The sequence below is a fragment of the Microtus oregoni genome, unplaced genomic scaffold, assembly GCF_018167655.1.
Source record: "Microtus oregoni isolate MIOR12 unplaced genomic scaffold, Mior012 000015F_ref0000493, whole genome shotgun sequence".
NCBI classification, from domain to species: Eukaryota; Metazoa; Chordata; class Mammalia; order Rodentia; family Cricetidae; genus Microtus; species Microtus oregoni.
In genome coordinates this window covers 40,125,198-40,138,962 of record NW_024543074.1, presented here as the reverse complement: position 1 = coordinate 40,138,962, position 13,765 = coordinate 40,125,198, and the positions used below count along the sequence as shown (strand labels likewise).

Here is a 13,765-nt window from a genome sequence, read left to right as displayed (position 1 = left end):
GGAGAGACCAGTTGAGGACTCTTAATGACTTTCAAAGGTTGTTAGGAGACATTTCCAGTCTATGACCTGCTGTTGGAATAACATCTGATCTAATAGTTAATTTAAACAAAACCTTAGATGGTGACAAAGACTCTAATAGTCTCAAGGAATTTACAGCTGGAGATGAAAAAGAATTGATTGTCATTGAAGAAAAATTACAGGAGGCACATGTGGATAGGATGAATCCAAATCTTAATTGCATTTTAGTCATATTGTCTTTCAGAATTTCCCCTAGAGGAATTTTAAGCAGAGGGAGGATGTTATCTTAGAATGGATTTTTTTTTACCACATAAAACAAGTAAAAATAAAAAAACTTATGTGTAAAAGGTCTCTGAAATAAACCTAAAAGGGTAACTGAGACTTTGTCAACTAGCAGGAATAGACCCAGTAAAGATTGTAGTGCCTTTTACTACTGATAAAATAAAAAATTATGGAAAGACAATGAACCTTGGCAAAGAGCTTGTGCTAAGTTTTTTTAGCTTGAGATTAAAAGCAATTATCCCAAAAGTGATAAAATTAACTTTATAAAGAGAACTACTTAGATCCTTCCCCACATTGTATGGGACAGACCAATAACTGGAGACTGTACTTGTTATACTGATGTAAATAAATCCGGAATGGAGGTTATAAATTAGAAGATTTAAGTAAGGTGTAACAAAGCCCTTACAGTTCTGCCCAAAAGGCAGAATTATATGCTATCCTTATGATACTAAGGGATTTTACAGAACCTATTGTAGTAAATGGAGCAGTGGGCCTGCTGCCAGGCTTGCTTAAACCCCCAAAATAACAATATAGAAATTGTATTCATTTAAACACTTCCTTGCTCATTAGTTCTAGCCTCTTATGGCTAACTCTCACATCTTGATTCAACCCATTTCTAATAATCTGTATGTCACCATGAGCTCGTGGCTTACCGGGAAAGATTCAGCATGTCTGTCTTGGCAGCTTTATGGTGTGCAGCTCTCTATCTCTGCCTCCTTTGTCCCAGCATTCTGTTCTGTCTACACCGCCTGTCTAAGTTCTGCCCTATCAAAAGGCCAAGGCAGTCTATTTAACCAATGAAAGAAATACATAGAAAGAAGATCCTCCTACATCAAGCTCTCAATTTGCTTACTGATTCACAATATGCAGAAAGAATTGTCTTTTATATTGAAACTGCTGGATTTATACCAAATGATGCAGAATTGACTTCATCATACCTACAGGTCCACAAAATAATCAGGATTAGTCTTTGTCCCATATACATAACACACACCTGATCCCATATGGGTCTGCCAAATCCTCTAGCACAAGGTAATATAGAAATTGATCAATTATTGATTGGAAGTGTGTTGAAGGCCTCAGAAATTCATAAGAAAAATCATGTCAATAGCAAAGCTTTGAAGAAAGAGTTTCCTATTACATAGCAACAAGCTAAGGAGATTATAAAGAGATGTCCTACTTGTGCTTTCTATAACCAAACACCACTACCTGCAGGGAGTAACACAAAGGGTACTCAAAGGAATAAAATCTGGCAGATGGATGTGTTCCACTTTGCAGATTTTGAAAAATATGTATACCACACCATTGACACTTATTCAGGTTTTCAATGGGCAACTGCTTTGAGCTCAGAAAGGCTGATTCAGTAATCATGCACTTATTAGAAGCTGTGGCCATCATAGGTATACCTGCTCAAATAAAGACAGATAATGGTCCAGTATCTGTCTCTAAGCAAGTGAAGCAGTTTTTCTTATTATAATATAAAGTATATTATAAGTATACCAAACAATCCTACAGGTCAGTCAGTTATAGAAAGGTCAAATCAAACTATAAAGGATATGTTTAAAACAAACAGAAAGGGGTGGAAAATACTGCCAGAAATAGATCACATAATGCTTTATTAACATTGAATTTTCTTAAAGCTAATGAGAAAGGAATACGAGCAGCAGAGAGACACTGGATAATAGAAAAATCTTCTGAATTAAATCAGCTGGTACATTTCAAGGATGTGTTGACCTCACAATAGAAACCAAGAGATATGCTACTTTGGGGAAGGGTTTTCACTTTTGTTTCCACAGGAGAAGAAAAGCTATGGATACCATCAAAGTTAATAAAGACTTGGTTTGAAAAAGAGAAATCTCTTGAGAAATAGAAATGACGGCTCACCCACAGAGGTGACAACCACACAGATGGTAAGGCTTCTAGGGTTGGGGCAGCGTTCTATTCTTGCCTTGCGGCAAAATACTCATCTTCAAAAAGTCAAGAGACCCTGGACATCTATATGTCTAAAGAGGAAAAGATAACTATCCAGATAGGATCGCCAAATAAAGAGAATTATAACTTATGAGGACAGGTCATCTGAGGGTAAGAATCACTGAACACACACACATATTCATATACATACACATATGTATATATGCTACTTACTATAATAATAGTCATGACTCGCTTGAAAAATCAATGCTGGTTTTAGAGTTGGAAAATGGCTCTGTCCTATTCTAGATACAAGCATGTTGTCAAAGGAAAAATTCAGAGTTTCTGTCTCATGTCAGGAGCCATCTGCTATGGGACAGAAAGAAGAAAGAATTTAGTAAAAAATTTTTACTTTTCTTCATACCTATTTTTATCTTGAAACTTAACCATCATTTTACTTTCACAGGATCCCATAGAAAGAACATCGCCCCCATGACAGCTAGAAACAATTCTAGAAGACAATGTCCCCTCTCCCAACAAAGTTTGTCCTCAGAGTTAGGGACATCAATTAGGTTTGATTATAATTGATATAGGGTTGGGGCTTGGGGTGGAAATTATGTAGGTCCGGGGATCTTTTTGAAAAGAAGTGGAAGGGGCTGGAGAGATGGCTCAGTGGTTAAGAGCACTGACTGCTCTTCTAAAGGTCCTGAGTTCAATTCCCGGCAACCACTTGGCTACTCACCACCACCTGTAATGAGATCTGGCATCCTCTTCTGGCCTGCAGGCACACATGCAGACAGAACACTGTATACATAATAAATAAATACAAAAAAAGAAAAAAGAGGGAAATGGATGGGATAATAGATTAGTGTGAGCTCACCCACACTAATAATAATGAGTAATAGAGTGAATACATGTGAGCCATTATTTATAGGCAACTTATATTGGTATAGATTCTTGTATATTGATCAAAACTTAAATTATAATGAATACGTATCTATTTTGTCTATAATATTTGTATACCTAGGCAAAGCTATTTTGTCATATTGTATGCATGCAAACTTCTACCTCTGCTTAAGACATTTTGTTTATTGATACAATTTTAGGATATGTTTGTCATATTGCAGTATGCATTTCTACCTCTGATCAAGATACTTATACATTGTTTACATTTTGAGATCATTGTTCTCATTTGTTTAAAGATTGTTTAATATTCTAATATGAATAATAAGTTATATAGGTATTAAGAATTATAGGTCTATATTCTTTCATGTTTGCCATACTTATAGTTAGACTAATCAGGTGCTTTAGATACATAGAGAGTGTATTCCACATAGATAGGTAATCTTCAACCACTTCAAAGAGCTGTAGAATATGGCATTTCAATAACTTAGGGTTTTGTTGATGTGAGACAATTTCTCCTGGCAGCACCGATCTATTCCCAAGAGAATGTTGAACACTGAAAACACTCCACTTGGAGCTTGTATTCTTCCTGGCAAAACTGGCGTTTTGGCAAGGAACTGTCCATGCATTGACCACTGACAAAATGCATGATTTCCAGAAAGGACAAGCAGGATACAAGAAAAAAGACTGTCAAAACTTTCCAAGACAGAGTAAGACGATTTTGAAAGTTTTCGTGCCTCTGAAAATGGTCTGTCATTTACTCTAGGCTTCATCCAAAGTTGGTTGCTCCAAGGTTGCAAATGAGACTTTGGGTGATTGCCTAGCTAACCAGTTGTCCCTGTCATTTATTGCACATTGTGGAAGTCCTTGATTGCTCTTCCTGCTTATTCAAGTAATATTATTTCCCTTCTCTGGAATCCATGGAGTTGAAGACTAGATAGTTGTAGTGACTTTCCTCTCATGACTTGGCCAGGTTATTTATAATACAAGACATAGGCTCCTTAGGATAGGATAATTATTGAAACATTTATCATATGTTTCTTGCTTGATATTTTTTATGCTGGTTGTAATTCTAATTTTTATACTTGATATTTCTTCTTATTTTATATAGCTTTTGTATTAGGCTCAGAATTCTCTTTTTTAAACAAAAGGGGGAGGTGCTGTAGGAAATCCTTCAGCCAGTAGCTTTTAGTTACCCGCCAACTTGGGCATGGTTTCTTATACCATAAATGCCCATGTAAAGCACGTGCTCGCTCTCTGTCTTCCAGCTGCTTTATTTGGTTATTGTTCCCTGTTCAAGCAGAGGACTGTGATCTGTGAGTCTATTCCTAAATAAATAACCCTTTGTTATACTCAATTCTGAGCTAGTGTGGGATTTCTTTTTTGCATCTCTTTTCATACCTCCCGAGTGCTGGGCTTTAAATGCGTGTGCCATATGCTCAGCCTGGCTACCTATTCTTATTAACTGAAGTATGTCAACCAGGATACAGGTTTTGTGCTTAAAATCTCATCCCGAGAGAGGCTCCTGGCTCCACTGGGATCCCGAACACTCAGTATAGTCAGCATCTGGCTAGTTGACTGTGGAGGATGAAGGATGGAAATAGGTGTCAGCTATGCTTCCACGTGTCCTCAGCTAGGCTGCGCTTGATATGTTCTTCAGCAGGAAGTACTCAGAAGTTCCTATTCCTCTTGTTGCTGCTGCTGTTGCTGTTTTGAGGCAGGGTCTCACACATCCTGGGATACAGGCAATGATGTCTTTGAATTTCTGATCCTCCTGGCTCAACCTCTCAAGTGTGGGATTACAAGTTTGTGCTGATGTGCCCATCATGCCCAGGTTTCTGCAGTACCAAGGATGGAACCCTGGGCTTTGTGCATGACAGGGAGAGCAACTGCCAACGGGGCCCCACTCCCAACTCCCCAGGGCTCTTTCCAGGACAAAGTGCTTATCTGAAGGAGAAGTGTGCTTGGGGTAATTGCATTCTATTTTGTTTGTCATCTGAGACAGGGTCTCACACTGTAGCCCTGGCTGTCCTGGAACTGGCTATATAGACCAGGCTGGCCTTGAAATAAACAAGATCCATCTGCCTCTGTCTCCCAAGTGCTGGGATTAAAGGCACGTACCACCACATCCGGTCAGTAGTTACATGCTTAATGTCCCCGCTTGAGGACATGTGTAGAGGTCTTGGAGGACATTTCACTCTGACCAGGGGGTAGATGAAACACCTCCACCCCACAGCCCAGGTCCACATCTGCAACCTGCAAAGAGAGCTGCAAAGAGGGCTGCATTTCCCTAGGAGGATTCCCGGCTGCCCTTCACTGTTGTCCAATATTAAAGCACATTATCAGCCTATGTTGACTTTGTCCCTTCCTATCCTTGTCCCTTAGCTGTTTGGCCACACAGGATTTCCTAACTCTCTATTGAGAGCTGCAGTTTCTCAGAAAAGTAAGAGGGAACAAACTGTCATCTTTCTATTTTGTTTGATTTGTGTCACTGTGCCGTCATTATTTTCCTGCCCTGTCCCCTGGTTACAAATGCCCTACAGAGAATTTTTTAAAAGAGGTTTTTCCCTATGCACATTTGTCCGTGTCTGGGTATGCCATGGTGTGTGGGTGACTTCCGAGGCCGTGTGGAGTTACTGGCAGGTGTGAGCTCCTGATATGGCGCTGAGAAGATGCTGAGAAGATGGTTCTCTGGGAGATAAATAAGTGCTCTTACTGCTGAGCCATTTCTCCAGCTACCTCCAACCCCAAGTAGACGTGTGTGTGTGTGTGTGTGTGTGTGTGTGTGTGTGTGTGTGTGTGAGTGTGTGTACAGAGGGTCTCTCGTGTCCCAGGCTGGCTTCCAAACAAATTTAGTAACAGATGGCCTTGAACTCCTGATCCTACTTCCTTTGTGAGCTAAGATGAGAGACAGGCAGTGAGCAGGGACAGCAGCTGTGAGCAGTGTTGTGAAGATCTGTAGCTCTCTCTCACTGGGTGTGAAGAGGTTGGCTGCAGAGCGGGCAGGGGCTCCAGGAATGGGGCCTGGGGTCACACCAGGAGGCTCTGACTGCAGTTTGGATGCCACTGTTCCTGGGTTGACTTCCCACCCCCAAGCCTGGCCATCTGACAGAACTCCTCCCTCTCTGAAGGAGATTTGGAGCCTGTGCAGCTAAGTCCTGCAAACCAGCCATTTCCAGGAATTGAAACTGAAAGCTGCTCCGTCAGGGGCCCCCTCCCACGTGGGAGGCAGGCAGGGCTCATACCTACAAGTGAGGAGTTGGAGCATGATCCAGAGTTTGCAGGGGTCTGAGGAAATCCAGGAGCTCAGGCTGCCCTTCAGGTGCTCCAGCTCCTGTACTCGCTCTTCCCCAGAGGTCTCCTCTCCTCTATTCTCTCCCTTCTGAACATTCTGGACTAGATTCCAGTTTTCTAAGGCTTCTGAGCAGGTAGGTGAGAGACTCCTAAGTGCAGCTTGGGTTATAAATTGCTCAGGGCAGGCTGCTGGGGTCTGGTGATCCTCTTGGGGATCCTGAGCAGCAGGCCCTGCCCTGACTATCTTCAGGACCAGAGATCCTGATGTTTTGGTTGAGTCGAGTCCTTCCATCCCACCAGCCTTTTTTATCTGCCTATCCCTGGCTTTGTGGGTCTTCTGAAGGGACCTAGTTTAGAGAAAGCAGGTGGGCTTTTGTTCTGTCTCTCAGCCTCTGGCTGAGTCCTGGATCAGAACTTCCCCCTGGCACGATGGGGTTGTCCCAGGATTGGTTCTTATTCAGAGCACACGGAGACTGAGACTTGGAGCAGTGAGGTTCTAAGTAAACTCTTGTTTGGTATAGCTCAGTTCAATATTTTAAGAACAAATTATTTAGTGGTCGTCTGTGTGTATCTGTTTGCTTGTGAAGGTCAGGGGACAATTTGTGGGGTTGGTTTTTTCTACAATTGATCTCAGGGTAAGGCTTGTCTGAAGGCTTCATGGGAAGTATGTTTGTTTACTTGCTAAGTGATCTCACTGGCCCTTTTAGGACAAGCAAACCAAAAACAAACTATCAAAAAAATCAAAACAGGGTAAACCACAACAACAACAACAACAAAAACCAGGTCAAGTATTTCATCTGCATTGGAGAAACAGACCCCCCAGACACCATCCTTCATGGAGCTTTAGAGTGTCCATATTGTTGGGTAATTTAAATCATACCACCTTCCCAGAGCTTGTATGCTGGGACCAACGCCATTCCCAACATCCTTGGGGTGGATCACATTTTCCTGGAATACACAGCACCTAGAAATTCCCTGTGTCCCCTACTAGTAAAGGCAGGAAGAACAAAGTGGGGGTGGAGGTCCAACAGGATTTGTGTTCACACAAGTTCTTCACAGCTCAGAACCATAGCTAGTGTAGGCTGGTTCCCACAGCTCTGGAAGCGCCACTGAGGGAGGCTCAAGGTCACTGGTACCAGAAGGAACTAAAGGTGGTCCTGTTTGGGCAATCTTTTCAAGTGGTGATTTTTCAGTATACATATAATTTAGCTGGGTGAGGTGGATCCCACTCCTGGTCATAGCACTTGGGAAGAGGGGCAGAAGATTCAGTTCAAAGTTACACAGTGAGTTTTATACCAGCATGGGCTTTAGTAGACAGTGATTTACATTTTAAGATGTATACTTTTTATTAGTCTATAATAGTGGGCTAGTGAGGGGGCTGAATGGGTAAAAGTGATCGCTACCTGAGCTTGATCTCCATTACCCCCATGGGAGGAGAGAACTGTTGGCCACAAGGGTCCTCTAACTTACCTGTGCGTCTGGCACACCTTCAACACAAGAAATCAATAAATGCAACAACGGAAATATGCTCTGTAAAATAGCAGGATGTGCTATGGCATTTTCACATGTGGATGAGGAGAGCCTTCATTATCGTCCTCGGCTGTGTCAAAATTCCTGACAGAAGGCAGGTTAAGGGAGAAGGGCTTGTTTTGGATCCTGGTCAGAGAGGGTACAGCCCAGCAGGGCAGGGAAGGTGTGGCCACAGGGGTGTGAGCCAGGAGGGCCTGTTCCTCATCCCCCTGGACTTTTGTCTAAGCCATGTGCCCAGGGGAAAACCAGAGACACTAGAGGCATAAATTGAGCTGCACTCTCAAATAGGTTAGCCTGGGCCATTTGAACTCCTGGCTGAACACTGATGGGCTGGCTCTAGGCAATGCCTTGTCAGGGTCTGAGCAGTGGTTTTTGCAGCAGTCCACTGGAAGCCTCTCCAGGACTCCTGCTGGTGTATTGAGTCCCAGGAGTGAGAAAAGTAACTACTCCAGTAATCTGCAGAGAACTAGGGACCTAGGAAGTTGTCCACAATTCACCAAGCCTGATGCTTTGGGGACTCAGGAGGAGGTGTCAGCCTGCCCTATGTGGAGCCTGCAGCCAGCTCCTTGGGCTGACATAGTGTGGCTAGCAGAGCTGTGCTGCAGGCATTACAGTCCTTCTCTGAAGATGAGCAAGGGAGGCAGAGGATGCTGCCACTGGGAAACAGAGCAAAAACCAGTACCAAAGACTTAAGGGTGCCTGAGAAGCCCCTTGCACAGTCGAGAGCCCTGGATATCTAGGGTGCACATTTGGGCACAATTCTAGCCCATTCACAGGACCCAAGAGTAAGTCTGGCAGGGACCTCTCTCTCTCTCTTCCCCTCTCCTTCCCTCTCCCAATCCCTCCCTTTTCCTTTCTTTCTTTTTTCCTTCCTTCCTTCCTTCTTTCCTTCCTTCTTTCTTAAGACAGGGTTTCTTTTTGTAGTGTTGGCTACCTGGCTGGCAGAGCGCTCCTTAATGGACAGAGGAAGTATGTGAGACTGACAGGAAATCTCTCAAATATGTGGTGCTGAGTTTCAGATGCTTTTAGTTTTATACACACAAACAAAAAAATAAAACTTCAAGGGTAACAGCAACTTCAATGACTCATAACCGTGGGATTGCACACGCCTGACCCAGCTAGGGCTTTCAGCTGAGAACTGTGGGATAAGGTATATGCTGCCGTCTAGCATCTTGAGATTTGGTGTGGCACTGAAAAGTGGTTGGAGTCCTGACCGCACACTGATATGTCCCAGCGTCCACTTCAGAAGGCGAACACTCTAGTGCTTCCTGTGCCGTGTATGGGTGTTTGCATTCCACATCCTCCATCTTTTAAAAACAGTTATTATTATTCTTGTTTTTTAGAAAGTTTATCACTCTGTAGACCTCACTGTTTAACCTGGAAGCCACAGATATTCTCTTGCCTCTGTCTCTTTGTGCTGGGATTAAAGTGTGTACCACCGTGCACAGTTTCTTATTGTTTTAAATTTTGTGTACATGTGTCTGTGTGGAGTATAGGCACATTTGTACAGTGCCCCCAGGAGACCCAAAGAGGGTGTCAGATATCTGGAGCTGGAGTTACAGGAGGTTGTGAGTCACCTGATATGGATGCTGGGAATTGAAGTCAGGTCCTATGGAAGAGCAGTAAGTGCTCTTAACCTGAGTCGTCTCTCCAGCCCCCACACCCTCCATCCTTGATGTTGAAAGGTTATCCTTCCCAATCCTGCCCCACAAAATACTTTCAGTGTCTTGGTAAGGACTTTGGCAGGAACAGAAATATGATTGATATCCTATCAAAGTGAGACATCAGTATCTCTCTATCAGCTCTCGCCCAGGGCTCAAGGAATCTCAGGAGACGTGAGAAGCATGAAAACACTGTAGGAAGTAGCTGGGCAATGGTGGCACATGCCTTTAGTCCCAGCACTCGGGAGGCAGAGGCAGGAGGATCTCTGTGAGTTCAAGGCCAGCCTGGTGTGCAGAGCGAGTTTCAGGACAGGTTCCAAAGCTGCACACACAGAAAAGCCCCTGTCTCTTTCCCAAACAAACAAACAAACAAACAAACCTGTAGGATGTGTGTGTGTGTGTGTGTGAGAGTGTGTATAATGCTGACTTCTGGACACGGCGTGCCTGTTACACTTTTGAACCTATTGCAGCCATGGTTACTTGTAAAAGATCACCACACAACTGGGCCCTTTGACATCTTGTCATAGAAACAGAAGGATAAGGTGAGACCATAGTCCTCCCTGAGGATTTGGACACACCAAATGGGTGGTGAAGGAAGAAGGGACGTTTTCTTCAGGTCTGCAGCCACTGAGAAGATGCATGTGCTGCTGTAAGCCAATTCTCACTCCTGCTTTGTAATCAGTCAAAGGAAACACACTGGGCCACAGGAGAAAAACACCCACAGATATCTAAAAACCAACTATGAGAGTAGAAGAGGAACAGGCTGGGAAGAGGAGAGACATCCCTGGGACCAGGAGGAAGGCTCGAAAGGTTCCCAGGTGAAGGAGAATATAATAAAACACATGGTGCTCGTGTGTGCAAATGTCATAATAATACCCAGTGCATAGTACTAATCTATACCAAAAATGCTGAGTGTGTTGGCACATATCTTTACTCGCAGAAAGGTAGAGGTAGAAAGATCTCTGAGTGTGAGGCTAGCCTGGTCTACAGAAGTTGTTCCAGGTCAGCTAGGGCTACACAGAGAAATCCTGACTCGAAACAAAAACAAACACAAAATATATATGCTAATAAAAACATTAAAGCCTGTTCACAGAAGAATTTCAATCTCTGTTAATAAAAATAGCAGCAGTGGTAACAGACAACCCATATTCTCACTTAAAATTGGTGGAATTTTTATATATTTATTAAATATTTAATTTTATGTGTATGTGTGCCTGAATGTCTGTATGTACACATGTGCATACGTGTACTCTTGGAGTCGAGAAGTGGGCTGTGGAATTCCTGGATTCGGAGTTACAGGTGGTTGTGAGCCACCATGTGGGTGTGGGAACCAAGCCCAGGTCCTCTGCAAGAACAGTCAGTGCTCTTAACCACTGAGCCGTCTCTTCAGCCCCGAATGAGATGATCTGGAGACCATGAGGCTTTGCTGTTGAGCCTGGTGTGTAGTAGTGCATTGGTTGTGCCTCTACCACTGGCCGCCCCTGGGAAAAGGAAAAGCACGTTTCTGAGTGCAACAGCAACAAAAAGCCACGGATGTAGGATGAGAGAATGAAGACTTGTGGGTCCTCCAGGCAGGGAGCTGGCACAGGCTGTTCCCTGCTCTGAACGCATGTCTTCGGTAGTCCTGGCAACCGGGAAGGGGTGCGTATGGACATTTGTACCCAAAAGAGAACTGCCTGGCATTCCAGTGCTTAGCTTTGGGGTTCAGTGTTGCAGTAACAGCTACAGAGCTATCCTCGCTGTCAAAGAAATGTGCTCATGGACAAGAGGGCTCAGCCTGCTCTGTAGTCAGCAGGTCGTGGTGTAGGATTCTCTGTGGATGCGAAAGCCTGGACGAAGAACAGTGTTTCCTGTAGGTACCCATGTTCACAGCCATCCTTAATTCCCTTCCTAATGTATCTGCAGGTTGCTCCATTGTTCACCAACATGGAAGAGGCAGCTGGATCCCCTGAGGATAAAGAATTTACAGGCTTATCAAATGCTATAGCCATTAACAAAGAAAAAGGTGATTTATCTGTGAAAGCTGTCAAGAATATGGAGACTGCTGTGGAAAAAGGGAATTGGGTAGATGTCGTCTCTGCAGTCAAGGAGATCAAACAGGAAGCATCAAGAAAAACAGTGAAAATTGCTGTAACTGGGAACTCCAGGAATGGCATGTCATCCTTCATCAATGCTCTTAGGGAGATTGGACATGAGGAAGAGGATTCAGCTCCCACTGGGGAGGTGAGGAGCACACAGAAACCAGCCCTATACTCCTCCTCCAAGTTTCCCAATGTGGATCTGTGGGACCTGCCTGGCACAGGGGTCACATCCCAGAGCATGGAGAACTACCTGGAGGAGATGGACTTCAACAAATATGACCTGATCATCATCATCGCTTCTGAGCAGTTCAGTTCGAATCATGTGAAGCTGGCCAAAGCCATGCAGAGCATGAGAAGGAGGTTCTATGTCGTCTGGACAAAGCTGGACAGGGACCTCAGCACAAGTGCCCTCCCAGAACCCCAGCTACGGCAGAACATCCAAAAGAACATCCAGGAAAACCTCCAGAAGGAGGGGGTGGAGGAGCCCCCCATATTCCTAGTATCCAACTTTAGTCCTGATTCTCTCGATTTCATTAAGCTTAGAATAACACTGACAGAAGACCTCCATAGCATCAGGTATCATGGTCTCTTCGTAACCCTTTTCCAAGTCTGTGAGGAGATTATTAGTAAGAAAGTGGAATTCATTAAAGGGATCATAAAGGAGAATAATTTACAGGAAGGTTTAGGAATCTCGGATCCAAATAATCTGGTAGAGTGTCAGAAAGTCTTCCAAGAAAACTTTGGTGTGGATGACAAATCTCTCCACCAGGTGGCTCTGACTATGAATCAGCCGGATACTTATTTCACAGATGCAATGGAGTCCCAGGTTATACAGAGGCACCAACAAGATGGCTCGACACTGTCTGTGCCGCACCAGTTGTCCGTTCGAGTTCTTAACTTTGTCCTTTGCTATTTTGACTCAAAACACAGGCAACAGGCACATGTACTTGATGAAGCTGCTGAGAAAACCAAGAAAATTCTGCATAAAATCTTGAAGGAAACTCTCCTTCCTTAGGAAGGGCAGGCTAACCAAGGTTCTCTCCCCAGCTTTCTACCCGACATCTACCCCCAGTTGAATTTAATTGCTGTATGGGTATCAAGTTCCTTGAGGCTAATAGGCCGACTTTCTTGATGGGCGTCCCCCTCAGGAAACAGCGCCATGGGTTTTGCTTTTTACCATTTATTTAATTTTATTTTAATTGAACTGTCTGGGATTCCAATTTAGGAGACATTTCCTTTTTCGAATTGCCCAGAATTTCACGTCTGACACATGGTCACCTTGGCACCTATGACTGATATAGTTTCTCTTAGAGGCCTCTTAATTTTTGCTCCTGTCTTTCCTCTCTCTATTATTCCCTCTCGTGCGAGGTGGAGCATCCTTCGGGAATGAGGAAGCACTTGTTCCTGCCCACTGTCTGAAAACATGGCTAGTAGAGGCCTGTTCTCTGACCTGTCCTCGGATGTGTAAAGAGAGGGGATTTAACTCTGTACCACTGGTCACGGGATTCACAAAGCGCTGACTGGAAGACTTCTAGGTCCCCCACACTACCCCTAGTGGTGCCATGAATGTCATGGCCCCTCACACTTCGCACCCACAATCTCCTATTGGATCTGAACTTCTTCATTTTTCCCTAACTCTCCAGGTCAAACCCCTATCAAAATAGACCCTTCTCCCTTCCTCAGCTTTCCCATTTCGCTCAGTTGTGTGTGTTTGTGTTTATTTAAGACAGACGCTTCTCCGTGTGCTGTTACATCTTTTTTCTCATTCCCCCTCTCAATGGATGTCAGTGTGCTGTGTAGGGCCCAGTCCAACCATTCAAACAATAGGCCTGAGTTTCAGTTTACCCTAAAGCAATACCTTTTTTGGGGAAAGATCACAAACTGAGACCACTCAGGCACCACCCAGTTATGGACCATCCAAGGACAAAAGAAATATCTAATGTTCTAACCATTGTAGACGTAGATTCCAACATCACCAGATGTCCTTTGCCCAGCACACACCCATCCCCTTTCACCAAGACACCCATAGACAAATGTCAGCCAATCAGGGTTCCTGAACCTTAGGAATCCCCTCACCTCAACCTC

At 44.0% G+C, this 13,765-nt stretch overlaps 1 protein-coding gene across 2 annotated transcripts; it reads left to right on the top strand.

Moving 5' to 3' along the window:
• The first annotated feature begins 6,404 nt into the window (after positions 1 to 6,404).
• On the top strand, positions 6,405 to 13,362 carry LOC121456588 (immunity-related GTPase family M protein 1-like). 2 transcript variants are annotated; one of them, XM_041664876.1, is made up of 2 exons: positions 6,405 to 6,542; positions 11,505 to 13,362. In XM_041664876.1, the coding sequence occupies exon 2, from the start codon at positions 11,526 to 11,528 to the stop codon at positions 12,693 to 12,695; it is 1,170 nt and encodes a 389-aa protein (XP_041520810.1). In that variant the 5' UTR covers positions 6,405 to 6,542; positions 11,505 to 11,525; the 3' UTR covers positions 12,696 to 13,362. The 2 variants fall into 2 exon arrangements, with proteins under 2 accessions (XP_041520810.1, XP_041520811.1); XM_041664877.1 differs by having other exon boundaries at positions 6,411 to 6,436.
• The last annotated feature ends 403 nt before the right edge of the window (positions 13,363 to 13,765 follow it).

Bases quoted from the DNA above. Each gene is read 5' to 3' on its own strand.
- LOC121456588 (XM_041664876.1), top strand. From the start codon at position 11,526: ATGGAAGAGGCAGCTGGATCCCCTGAGGATAAAGAATTTACAGGCTTA.